This window comes from Rutidosis leptorrhynchoides, chromosome 10 (assembly GCF_046630445.1).
Source record: "Rutidosis leptorrhynchoides isolate AG116_Rl617_1_P2 chromosome 10, CSIRO_AGI_Rlap_v1, whole genome shotgun sequence".
NCBI classification, from domain to species: domain Eukaryota; kingdom Viridiplantae; phylum Streptophyta; class Magnoliopsida; order Asterales; family Asteraceae; genus Rutidosis; species Rutidosis leptorrhynchoides.
In genome coordinates this window covers 105,137,244-105,150,675 of record NC_092342.1, presented here as the reverse complement: position 1 = coordinate 105,150,675, position 13,432 = coordinate 105,137,244, and the positions used below count along the sequence as shown (strand labels likewise).

The window sequence follows — 13,432 nt, the reverse complement described above, 5'->3', positions numbered from 1 at the left end:
GTCAAATGACAAGCCATCACCATTTCAAAGGGGGAAATTACTCTTATTTGGATATAGATAGAGCCGAATTAAGAGTGATACATAGGTTTTTAGCTAATTCGATTACACAAAGGGGTAAGAACAAGGAAAAAGTAAATGAACAGGATTTGTTTTACCATATGTGTATTCGAGACCCACAAAGCACTGTAAGTATACCATATTGTGTGGGTTATTATTTATCAGTTATGGTTCGGGGGATGCGACCGCATAGCATAATAGGAGGTGGTATTTTTATTACTTTGATTGGTGAATATCTCGGTGTGGATATAAGTCGGGGGGGATTATTAGTAGAAGAACCGGAACCCCGCGATACTATAAGTTTAAATGTATACCATGGTGCGAAAGTTTTGAAGAGGCGAAATAACGCCGCAGTACGATACCATGGTAGACATCCACAGGTGGAGAGAAACCAACAGCAAGGTAATGTAGGAGGGGGGAATGAGATGCAAGAAATGCAAAGGTTTATAGCTTCTCAGGAATACGAAAATGCTAGACAGAGAGCATTTGAAGATTGGCAAGTTCATCAGAACCAAATCATAGCTCATTGCCAACATATAGGTAGAAACTATATTCCTACACCGAAACCCATCTTCCCTCCCTGGTCTATAGAGATGCAGCCACCGTATCCTACGTATGACCCTGCAGAAGCATTCTATAGCACCTATGGTTATGCCTGGAACCCCTATTGGTACCAATATCATCCTTAGTTTACTTATTATTATTTTTTATTTTGTAATTTGTAATTATTGATACGTTTAATACTTTTGTTAATATTGTAATCATTTTTATAATTATCTAACTTTTATTCTTAGATTTTAATAATTTTTGAATGTGGGGTAATATACCAAACTTCAAAAATATGTATATATGTTTGCAGTTTATCTTATGTACACAACAGGGTAAAACAACGCATTTTCAAAGACTGGCATTAAGTTCAGCAAAAGCAACTAATTTTGACGACAAGATGCAAAATATATGTGAAATAACAACAAGACGGAATGAACAAATGATGTGCACCATTTATCATTCAGCAAACAAACGCCAATATATTTGGAAACTTTGGTAAAATTTAATCATTTTCACACAAATCACCCTCAATAATTTAAATTGTTACTGATTTCTTGCAAATGAGGGCATTGCAAGATCTTAAGTGTGGGAAGGGGTTAAATTCTTTCAGATTTTAAAATTTTTATCTTAAACACTTGGTTACCATTAAAAATACTAGTAAAGCAGTAGTTGTATTAGAATCTAGTGCTCTCTGATAAAAAAGAACAGCCCTAGTCTTATATACTGACTACCCAATTCTAGTAAATTTTTTCAAAATTTTCAATTAAATGAATTCAAAATCATGTTTATACATATTTATGAACGATAAAACTAGGTTTTAACACCGAAATTATTGTTACCTCAAAAAAGACATAAATTGAGAAACAAACCAAAATGTTAAAATTCATTTAAAATGGAATAGAGGACGATAAAAAGGAAAATAAAAGCCAAGTGTGGGAAAATTTACCAAGTTATCTTAAACATATGTCACATATATCTGTAACAAATAACTGAAAATACTTTTGCTTTGGACTAAACTAAACTGTTTTTACCCAATGAAAGAAAAGAAGAGATGGATCTACACGATGAATCAATTCCATCATTAAAAGGAAGTAAAGTCTTCCGAAAAAGAAACGCGCTTCTTGATTTAGGTCATGAAGTTGTCGTCCAGACCAGCTGTAGGTTGACGAAAAATCTAGAAAAGTCATCACTAAAATCAGCAGGAAATCCACGGACCTCAGCATTAAACAGGGTCGCCAAGTGGTCAGATTTATCCTAACCATGAGAAGGATTTATCTCGTACAATGGGGGGGCACCATGCAAATTAGCTGGACAAGACTAATGAATCAGATCCCCAGAAAGGATAATCTCCTTAAAGATTAAAAATCAGCTTTTAAGACTGATATTACTCAATCCTAGAGATTGACCTTAAAGATTGAGAATTACAAACTCATGGAATTCAATGATATCTAAACTCGAGCTTGAACGAGAAAATATTTTGATCAAAATTACAAACTGATTTATTTTCTGAAAACCCTATTTTCAATGCGTTCATCCTAGGAATTCACCTGGAATTCATTAGGTCACCTGAACCAAATCGGGTGTCAACCGTAAGAACGGTGGTTGCATAGCATGGTCAAAGACAGGACCTTGTGCCATACCGAAAAATTATAAGGGTGAGCTTTACTATTGCTCCTACCAAGGATAGTAATTGCATCCGACACGTTACAGACCATAATTAAAAGCATGTCATGGGACATTGCCTTAACAGTTGCTTGTTCAACGCTTTCCTTTACAACCGGACGGTAGTTTACCGAAAGGTAATATACGGGACAAGTAAACTGGACGTGTTGCTTTCCAAATACAAGGTTAGCAAGTGGGTGACACAAAACCATAAGTTTTGAGCTAAAATTTTCAAATCTGAAACCCACCAAACCCACAAAAATATTTTGCAAACACCGGTAAAGGGTTATCCCGGAAAACTTATCTAGGGTAAAAACTAGATTTAATTTTCAAAAGATCAAATGTTTTCATAAAGATCCAATTTCCTTAATGGATCTAAATTTTTATAGTCATGTGGGACTGTAAACCATATCGTTACTACCATTGTTTATACCGCCGTATAGAAATCACTGATGTACAAAGTGTGAAGAATAAAGAAGTGATTCTAGTATTTCAAGACGATATTGCTTGAGGACAAGCAACGCTCAAGTGTGGGAATATTTGATAATGCTAAAAACGAACATATATTTCATAGCATTATTTCTCAAGAAAGACAAGCTTTTAGTTGCAATTGTTCTATTTACAAGTGATATTCGTTTAAATAATAAAAGGTGAAGACAAAAGACAGATTCGACGAATTGAAGACGCAAACGACCAAAAAGCTCAAAAGTACAAAAGACAATAAAAAAGGTTCCAATTATTGATAAGAAACGTCTCGAAATTACAAGAGTACAAGATTCAAAACGCAAAGTACAAGATATTAAATTGTACGCAAGGACGTTCGAAAATCCGGAACCGGGACCAGAGTCAACTCTCAACGCTCGACGCAACGGACTAAAAATTACAAGTTAACTAGGTATATAAATATAATATAATATATAATTAATTATATTAATTATATATATATTATATTTATAAATAAAAACCGTCGGCAGAGAAAGACTCCAAGGGTGTGAGCTGTAAATTCATTCTCCGCGACTCGCGGAGTTTGAAGAGGATTTCACCGCGAGTCGCGGAGCCCCAAAATGAAAAACTGCCTATAAAGCCAACCGAATTTTGATCGCATTTTGATAATCTTTTTCTTCTTCTCTCATATATACGTAAAATTTATATTTATATTTATAATTTATATTTTAATTTTAATTATAATTCTAATAATAAGGGTATGTTAGCAAATGTTGTAAGGGTGTAAGTCGAAATTCTGTCCGTGTAACGCTACGCTATTTTTAATCATTGTAAGTTATGTTCAACCTTTTTATATTAATGTCTCGTAGCTAAGTTATTATTATGCTTATTTAAAACGAAGTAATCATGATGTTGGGCTAATTACTAAAATTGGGTAATTGGGCTTTGTACCATAATTGGGGTTTGGACAAAAGAACGACACTTGTGGAAATTAGACTATGGGCTATTAATGGGCTTTATATTTGTTTAACTAAATGATAGTTTGTTAATGTTAATATAAAGATTTACAATTGGGCGTCCCTATAAATTACCATATACACTCGATCGGACACGATGGGCGGGGTATTTATATGTACGAATAATCGTTCATTTAACCGGACACGGGAATGGATTAATAGCCACTAGAATAATTAAAACAGGGGTGAAATTACATTCAAGGGTAATTGGTGTAATTGTTAACAAAGTAGTAAAACCTTGGTTTACACGCAGTCGATAACCTGGTGTATTCATTAAACAAAGTATTAAAACCTTGTTACAATTCGAATCTCCAATTAGTTGGAATATTTAACTTCGGGTATAAGGATAATTTGACGAGGACACTCGCTCTTTATATTTATGACTGATGGACTGTTATGGACAAAAACCAGACGGACATATTAAATAATCCAGGACAAAGGACAATTAACCCATGGGCATAAAACTAAAATCAACACGTCAAACATCATGATTACGGAAGTTTAAATAAGCATAATTCTTTTATTTCATATTTAATTTCCTTTATTTTATATTTAATTGCACTTCTAATTATCGCACTTTTATTTATTGTTATTTAATCGCACTTTTAATTATCGTACTTTTTAATTATCGCAATTTTATTTTATCGCACTTTTATTGCAATTTCATTATCGTTATTTATTTTACGCTTAAAATTAAGTCTTTTATTTATTTAATATTTTACATTAGGTTTTAACTGCGACTAAAGTTTTAAAATCGACAAACCGGTCATTAAACGGTAAAAACCCCCCCTTTATAATAATAATATTACTTATATATATGTTTGTATTTTTATAAAAGTAAATTAATATAGCGTTGAGCTTTGTTTAAAAAAAGATTCCCTGTGGAACGAACCGGACTTACTAAAAACTACACTACTTTACGATTAGGTACACTGCCTATAAGTGTTGTAGCAGGGTTTAAGTATATCCATTCTATAAATAAATAAATATCTTGTGTAAAATTGTAGCATATTTAATAGTTTTTCCTATTAAAATATAAACTATTTTATATACACCTCGCATAACATCAAATACATGAACTATTTTTATAAATGATAGACACAAGTGCAAACTATTATGCGACCAACATGAGTACTTTTATTGTGTTGATATGTAACATGTTATTGTGTTCATATGAAACATGCAAATCCCTGCTTTGTAATATCATTAATTGCTAGATAATGAAGAGGCAAACGGAATTATTATAAATAGCGCTATTGGGAGTAACGTCCCGCACTGTTGACCGCAGGTCAATTGGTGGTATAATAATGATCTCGACAATTACATATGTATTGTCTCGGGGTAAAATCGTTTAGTTTTGATATTATACGCTCATGGCATACTTTTGATATACATGATATATCGACTTTTATTATATTAAATCTTGTGATCTATTACTGAAATCATTATTTATTACAAACCTATGAACTCACTCAACCTCGTGTTGACTTTTTAAGCATGTTTATTCTCAGGTACTTAAATATTGCTTCCGCTGTACATCTACTGCTTTGATGATGATTGCTTGCTATGCTTGGAGTCTTCATTACATATCATATCAATTAAAGACATATTTATCTTTCGCTGCAAAACTCAACAAAACGTCTCATGTAGAGTCGTTCTCGTTTATACAACTGTGATTTGATATATTTAGTGACGTTATTCTTCCAGGCCCTATCTGGAGGACGTCACACAAATACACCTATGATTTCACCAACGTTTTTCGTTGACAGTTTTCTATATGTTTCTCAGGTTCATACTTGGCTACTTGATACATGCTTCCGCACACTTTGATTACTTGCTTGGAGTCAAGCATACATGCATACGCTAGCGATAGCACTTTTAGATTCAAATTTAAAGCATACATACTTACGCTATTTATAGCAACCGTGATTTTAAACTAATTATGTCGCAAATTATTTCATTTATACTTTACATATTTTGTAAACTTAAACTTGTTTTCGATCCGTTTGGTAAACTAAACTTTGTAAGTCTTGTACGTTTCAAATGAATGCGACATAATTTTGGTCAAACGCGTCTCATTTAGGGACTATGACCACGTAACGGGACCTAAGTTAACGGTGCCGGCAATGACAATTTGGCCGGGTCGTTACACAATGGACAACTCAATGGCCACTCAGACAAGCCTGCATGATTAAATTTCCTTATTAAAAGGTTTGAAACTGAATACTACTCGTAGTACGGAGTATTTAACTCTCTTAGTTGTATTAGTAAGAAGAGAAAAACTATAAGGACTAGAAAGAACATTTAAAAAACCTAAAGGGCCTTATGTAAAAAGTAGAAAATGTAAACCCAAAAAAACTAGTGGGAGCCATCAAATATTCTTTTGGCAAATCAAAACCCTAGATTTCAAATTTGTCATTGATTCATTCATTCCAACTAATAAAATCAAATAAAGCTGAAAATATCCAAACACTAGAATATTAAAGTTGATAGGGATATGAAATCACAATTTTGAAAACCACACAATCGCTTACGTATGTACCGCCATCATCAAATCAAATGCAGTTTTCAATTGATTAATCAATCATATCTTATTATTTTCAATTATACACATCATCGTCTTAGTAATACGCGTGTGATCACAATTTGTATTAAAAAAACAATGCACTAACAAAAAGAGGTTGAATTTATATAATAATTATTTTATCTGTTTAGGAGCTAGGGTTTGTAGTTTTGGGGGAATTTTGAAATCAATGGCTCAGGGAATAGACCCTGCGTTACTTGATGATATCATCAATCGGTTATTAGAGTTCCGGCAAGCAAGAACCGTCCGGCAGGTTCAGTTATCGGAATCGGAGATTCGCCAGCTGTGTGCTGCTGCTAGAGAAATTTTTCTTCAACAACCGAATCTTCTAGAACTCGAAGCTCCTATTAAGATCTGCGGTAATTATTATGCTTTTTTGTAAACATTTCGTTTATTATTTGTGTATTGTGATCTTATTGTTTGTAAATTCATTTTTAATACGAGTATTAATTAATTAATTGTTTGTTTTTTATTTATTTTTTGCTGGTATTACAGGTTTAATTTGTTGATCTTTCATTTATAGGTATCTTTGGTTTATTGTTATTTCATTAATATGAGTTTTGTGGGTTTACCTTTATACTGTTTATAATTATAATATGAGTTTTGTTATTTCATTAGTATATAATTTTAAGTTTTTGCTAGACTCTTAGCATGTAAGAGTTGGTGATCGATTGGTCATTGGATGGTCATTAGTTTGTTAGTGTATTGAGAAGGTTTGATCGGGTAGTGTGGTTTGATCGGGTATTGTGGTTTGATCGGGTATATTTAAAGGTATATTGGTTATTGTGGGATCCAAAAAAGTTTAGGCATTCACGTCATCATAGGTAGTGTTTAGTCTTTGTAAGATTTGCCGATGTGCTGTTGAGCTGGTAGTCCAATTCTATAGTCTTTCATATCGTGATCGGGAGAGTGGTCTTAGGTGCGTGAAAAATGATTGTTTGGTGAATGATTTGGCAGTGGGGCATTCAAGATTACGATCCCAGAAACCTTTCATAAGAGTTTCGTAGTTGAAAGTTTAAACCATTCATCATGTAAAGGAATTTAATGGGGATAACAAGATCTTTGCTTGGTAAAATAATGTTATTGGTTAATTGGAGTCCCCTCTCACTATAGAGTTGTAATACTTAAATGACTGTTGAAGATTGAATCATACTGTTATAGTGAAATACTCCGCATATATTGGACTTTTAATCCGGTTTTCTACAAACGTGGGCAGTCATCTTGCGAGTGTTGCTCAATAGACCCTCAGGCTTTGCGGTGGCCTGGTTATTTTCTTTTTGTTTTTTTACTTATCCAAGGTTGTATCTTTTCATATATAATATTGCGTCAATCGCACTCTTAGTAGCTGTCTAGGTGAAACAGTTAAGTTTTTTTTTATTTTTCAGACATAGTGTGTGCAATAAGTGAAGTGTTGAATGTTATGTTCAAGGTAGCTCAAATCTAATGTGCAAATTTATGCCCCTCCTTGAACTTGCTCAATATTTGGCAAAAGAATGTATTTGCTACGTGAATAACCCCCATTTTTCCCATCCATGTACACAAGGAAAGCTAGAATGGCGTATGGTCTGACTTTCAAACAAGTTTGGTACCCAGGTTGCATTGGGTATACTTAACGGAGTTTATACTTATATTATAAAGGAGTTTGTAAAATTGATAGCAGCGTCATCAGAATTATTAAATTACACAGTCATCCTAAATGACTCATTTTAAGCTCGAAAACGTACAACAAATGTCTAATATCCTAACTGCTTCGTGATCCCACAATTCACTGGATTGTCAGTTGGTTACTTTAAAACAAGTACGTGCTTGGCTAATCGTTCCCCTTTACTACGGGATCAAAGTGAAAGAAAGTAAAACGCCGAACTCTTAATATGTTCTATATCAGTGTTATTCGCCTACCTTGTGTGCCTATTTGGTGACCCAGTGACATCATGTATCGTTGATAGTAAAGTGACAGTATCTTTCTATAATGGTGTACCTATGCAAATACACAAGGGAACTGGTAGCTCTTGTGTCTGGTTATCTGATGTGTTTTTGTTAAATGGTGATGTTAGGGCTATCATATTTGAGAAATTCACATGATATACTTTTTCACATACGTTTATTTACCGAGGGTTTGTAAGGATCTACTTTACTCTTCTCTACAATGTTCTGGTTTGGTTTGACACTATCACTATATAAGATGAGATATGTTATCCAAAAAAAAAATCATAATTTGTTTGCATTAGTAAATTTAAATGTTGGGTCCTTAAAGAGGTGGCATGCTAAATTTGTTGCTTTTACTGATTTGCACCAATAAGGTGCTTTTATTTTTAGAAAACCTTGCCGAGTGTTATGTTATGTTCCGGTGACATGCAAGTTTTTCAGTAAAAGAAACTTATAATGCTAGTTATGGTAGAAGGGTTGAAGAAGGTCATTAATTTTAAAACTTTGGTTTTTGTAAATACCAGGTGACATTCATGGGCAATATGGTGATCTCTTAAGGTTGTTTGAATATGGCGGTTTTCCTCCCGATGCAAATTATTTGTTCCTAGGGGATTACGTCGATCGTGGCAAACAAAGTTTGGAAACCATATGCCTTTTGCTTGCATACAAAATCAAATATCCCGAAAACTTCTTCCTTTTAAGAGGAAACCACGAATGTGCTTCCATCAATAGGATCTATGGATTCTATGATGAATGTAAACGAAGATTCAATGTTAGACTCTGGAAACAATTTACAGATTGTTTTAATTGTCTTCCTGTTGCTGCTCTTATAGATGACAAAATACTATGTATGCATGGTGGTCTTTCGCCTGACCTAACGAATCTTGATCAAATAAGGAACTTGTCTCGTCCAACTGATGTTCCGGATACTGGTTTGCTTTGTGATTTACTTTGGTCAGATCCGAATAGAGATGTTAAAGGTTGGGGAATGAACGATAGGGGTGTGTCGTATACGTTTGGTGCAGATAAAGTAGCAGAGTTTCTAATGCAGCATGATATGGACCTTGTTTGTCGTGCTCATCAGGTCATTTGACATTTTATTAGCTTTCTTATACCAATATCATAGGTGGTAAGATAGATCATTTGGGCGGGTTGTTTAATGGGTCGAAATTGGTTTAGTCGTGCCCATTATGTGTTTGTCCATCTTTTAAGAGTTTATAATTGTTTACTTTATTTTTTTTATTAAATTAAATATGATTACTGAGGCTATACCATCAAGCCGCTAAACTGTTTCTTTGAGTAAAAGAGTATTTGATAGGTTGTAACTAATAAAGTACGCTTTGTGTCACTTTTGGCCCATTGGAGTAAAGGCAAAGAAATTGTCGTATCTTTAAATAAACATCTTTTTGAGTATGATGTAATACTGAAGTTTCTTTGTGCAGGTTGTAGAAGATGGGTATGAATTCTTTGCTGATAGACAGCTTGTTACCATATTCTCTGCCCCAAACTACTGCGGTGAATTCGATAATGCTGGTGCAATGATGAGTGTTGATGAGAGCTTAATGTGTTCTTTCCAAATCTTGAAGCCTGCTGATCGAAAACCTAGATTTTTGTGATTCGGGTACTTGCATTGATGACCCACAACACTTCTAAAGGTTAGTATTAGTACTGTTTAAAGTTTTTTAAGATATTGCATGTGATCGGCAACTTTAAATCTGTAAAACCAAGCGTCAACTGTCCTAAAACCTTACAACAATTTTAGGTTGCATTTAGCTTCTGGAAAATAGGTTCACACCTTTGTTGCACATGTGTCATAATTGCTCTATAAATTGTTTTTATTTGCAGAAATTAAGATGGAGGAGAACAAGCATGCATGGAAGATTGTGGACTGTAAGCAGCTTCTGATGTTGCTGCTGAGCTAGCTTTCTGTCAAGAACATGTTGAAAGACCTTGTTTCATTATAGTTTTCGTGTTTTTAAGGTAAGGGCTGTTTTACGATGTCCACAACATACTAGTTTTTTAAATATAGAACTTATTACTAGCAAATTATGTTCCTAATCTTCTTGATACTGTGATTTATGATGACATTGTAAATACCCATTGGTTTTGTCAAATGTAATGACACTACTTATTGTTGACATCTACCAACTTTTGTGAATTGTGTGGTATCGTCTCTCTTAGAGTGCTCCAAACCATGACACAATGTCTTCCAGGACTAACCAACCATTCAGCGCCACATCAGCACCTCCATCTCACTTCCTTCCCAGGACTAAACCCATGACTAAACACTCCCAACAAAGACACTCCTCCTTCCATTTTTTTATTTTATTTTTGAATTATTTTATATTATCAAATAATTATTAATATTTATATTTATATGATAAATTAAAAATTAAAAATAAAAAACATAAAACTACCATTTCATTAAAATTAAAAAAAAATACAATAATTAAAATTTAAAACATTATGACAATTTAAAATTAAAAGATTACGACAATTAAAAAAAAATACTAGAAAGTTAAATAATCAAACTACTCCTCGTCGTCGTTCATGTTTTGCAATTTCTTCGCATATTCTTTCTTAATTTTGTCTCGAGCAAGCATTAGCATTTCGTATTCATCGGGAGGCAAATCTCGTGACACCGGTTTGGAAAGAAGCTTCAACCCTTTAAACATAGTCCGCATGTTGCTATCATCTTGTAGCTTTTTCATGGTTTGATTCGCCACATCTTGTGAAGCTTGGACCGATTGAGCAATTTTAAAGCGAGCTTCTTCGGAGGGCATACAGCTCGCGGCATCGGATGAGTACGAGTCCCTTTGACTTTTAGCTTGACTTGGTGGACGTCGGATTGGGTCGGTATCCTTTAACAAATTTTCCATTTGAGTTGGGTCGGGGTGCATGCTTGTGTTCGGGTTGGAACTTCCCTCGGTTTGATCATTAATGGGTATATGATCGGGTTCTTTTCGTTTGTTGCTACTCGAAATACTTTCGCCTTCTAAAAACTTCGGGCAATTCCTTAACACTCGCCACGCATCCTCAAACGCAAAGTGTCGTCCCTTTGTTTGCGCTTTGAAAGCCATTCGTGCCGCGGACATAATGTCGTCATTATTACAACCACTTTCCCACATTCTCTCGTATTTGTTGTAAATACCGATCCATATCTTGACATCCCTTTGCATTTTCGACCATTTTCCACTTATTTGATCCGGACGTCTTTTCACCGGGACAATCGAATTGTATTGTCTTCGAACTTCTCCCCAAAATGAAGTATGACTTTGGTCGTTTCCGACACTCGGGTGTTCGGAAACATATACAAAACGCTCGGCTAAAATTTTTTTCTCCAAGTCGGTCCACGCGGTCTTCGGACACCTCACTTTCTTTTCTACCACTTTTCCTTTTCCTTTTCCTTTTCCTTTCGGATCACTTTCGGATTCGGGTTCGGGTTCGGGTTCGAGCTCGGGTTCGAGCTCGGGTTCGGATTCGGGTTCATTTTGGAGTGGTGTTTCGGGAACTTCTTCGTCGGACGATTCGTCACGGAGACTAGGATAATAAGGTGTTTGTTTCGTTTGTTGTTGGTTCGGGTAGATTTGAACGTTTTGAGAGAGTTGGTTCGGGTAAATTGGAACATTTTGAGATAGTTGGTTCGGGAAGAGTGGAACATTTTGAGATTGTTGGTTATGGTAGAGTGGAACATTTTGAGATTGTTGTTGATGGACGTTTCCGAACATACCCGCAAATGCATTAGTATTTGCAAAACGAGAAAACCCGGTAGTTTGTTGCGAGTTATCGAGTAGCATTTGCATCATATCTCGACTAACCGAATTTGAATCTTGAACTACCGGACGTTGTTTCGATTTTCCTTTGTTTGGTGTTTTTTTGGAACTCATTTTTTTGGTGATAGATGTGAGAAAAAATATTAGAAATGGAGAAGTAATATGAGATAGTTGTGTGAAAAATGGGGTTGAAATGTGGAGTATAAATAGAGTAAAAAAAGAAAAAATAAATAAATAAATAAAAAAGGGGAAAATAGCCGTTAGAGCCGTTGGGAGTGGAGATATAGCCGTTGGTGGCTCTCAACGGGTCAAAATACCCGTTTCCTACCGCCCTCAATTATGCTCAAAAAAGAAAACCAGCTGGACGAAACAACCTGGGCGGTTCCTGGGCGGGCCCTGGGCGGTCCTGGTGCCAACGGCGCCCAGGGTGGGCGGAGGTGGGCGGAGGATGAGGGCGGACGGTTGGGAGCACTCTTATAATCCAATGTTTAGTATTTATATTTAAAAGTCAACATTAGTCAACGTCTGTCTTGACTCTTGACCCTTTGAGGTCCCAACCATCTTGACCCCGTCTCACGTCTTTTTCAACGTTAATAAAAACTCAAATCGACTTGATAATTGACAGGCCTTTCTGATTGAGACGAGAGTTAAGCATGATTCGGTTTAAGAAATCTAACTTATAGGGGAGCTTAAAATTCTACAACTATAATTCAGAAAAGTAAACTTGATGGATCAAATTGATCTTATTAGCCTTTTAGTTATAAATCTAAAAACTCCCAAAAACAAGACTCAACCGGTGTGTGATTGTCCAGTTGAGCAAATTTTAGGCAATTAAACGAGTACATTTGTAGAATCTGGGTTGGCTTTCGAATTTAGTTAAATAACAGGTTTGTAACTTCCCCGGTTCCTAGGAAAAAGGTAGAGTAAGACTAAAGGATTGATGGTAGATAATCTACCGTAGATTAGATATAACAAGTGATCTATATATTCTTTACACCTGAAAATATTGTTGTGCACTGGTGCTGCAAAATCGTCCTACACTAAAACATCAGTATATTTTTTTTACTACCGACATTAGTTAAGCACTAGTAGTCAGTTGTGAGAAAAATTATACGGAGTAATACATAACCTACAATCATAAAGTTGTTCTTATCATTTGTACCAGTACGAGCAGTGCAACGCAACAACATGATGGTCGCTAAAAGGATTTTGTTTCTGCAATACACAAAACGTTTGATGATAATCCGTTTAAAAGTTTACAAGGTCTTTTTCTATAGGATAGATGGGCACTTAGATACCAATATAAGTGGCAACATATACTTTTCTTACACAAAAATGCAATATAGGAACTGCACGAGTAAAACTAACGCGATATAAAGTAGTAATTTATATTAAGATAAAGAACGAAGCTTTAACACCTT

At 34.9% G+C, this 13,432-nt stretch overlaps 1 protein-coding gene across 1 annotated transcript; it reads left to right on the top strand.

Moving 5' to 3' along the window:
* The first annotated feature begins 6,198 nt into the window (after positions 1 to 6,198).
* LOC139870829 (serine/threonine-protein phosphatase PP1 isozyme 2-like) lies at positions 6,199 to 10,375 on the top strand. The gene is made up of 4 exons (XM_071858599.1): positions 6,199 to 6,671; positions 8,763 to 9,322; positions 9,681 to 9,893; positions 10,084 to 10,375. The coding sequence occupies exons 1-3, from the start codon at positions 6,482 to 6,484 to the stop codon at positions 9,852 to 9,854; spliced, it is 924 nt and encodes a 307-aa protein (XP_071714700.1). The 5' UTR covers positions 6,199 to 6,481; the 3' UTR covers positions 9,855 to 9,893; positions 10,084 to 10,375.
* The last annotated feature ends 3,057 nt before the right edge of the window (positions 10,376 to 13,432 follow it).

Coding starts and splice junctions, on each gene's coding strand:
- LOC139870829 (XM_071858599.1), top strand. CDS start 6,482: ATGGCTCAGGGAATAGACCCTGCGTTACTTGATGATATCATCAATCGG. Junction 6,672..8,762: donor AGCTCCTATTAAGATCTGCG/GTAATTATTATG, acceptor TGTAAATACCAG/GTGACATTCATGGGCAATAT. Junction 9,323..9,680: donor TTGTTTGTCGTGCTCATCAG/GTCATTTGACAT, acceptor TTCTTTGTGCAG/GTTGTAGAAGATGGGTATGA.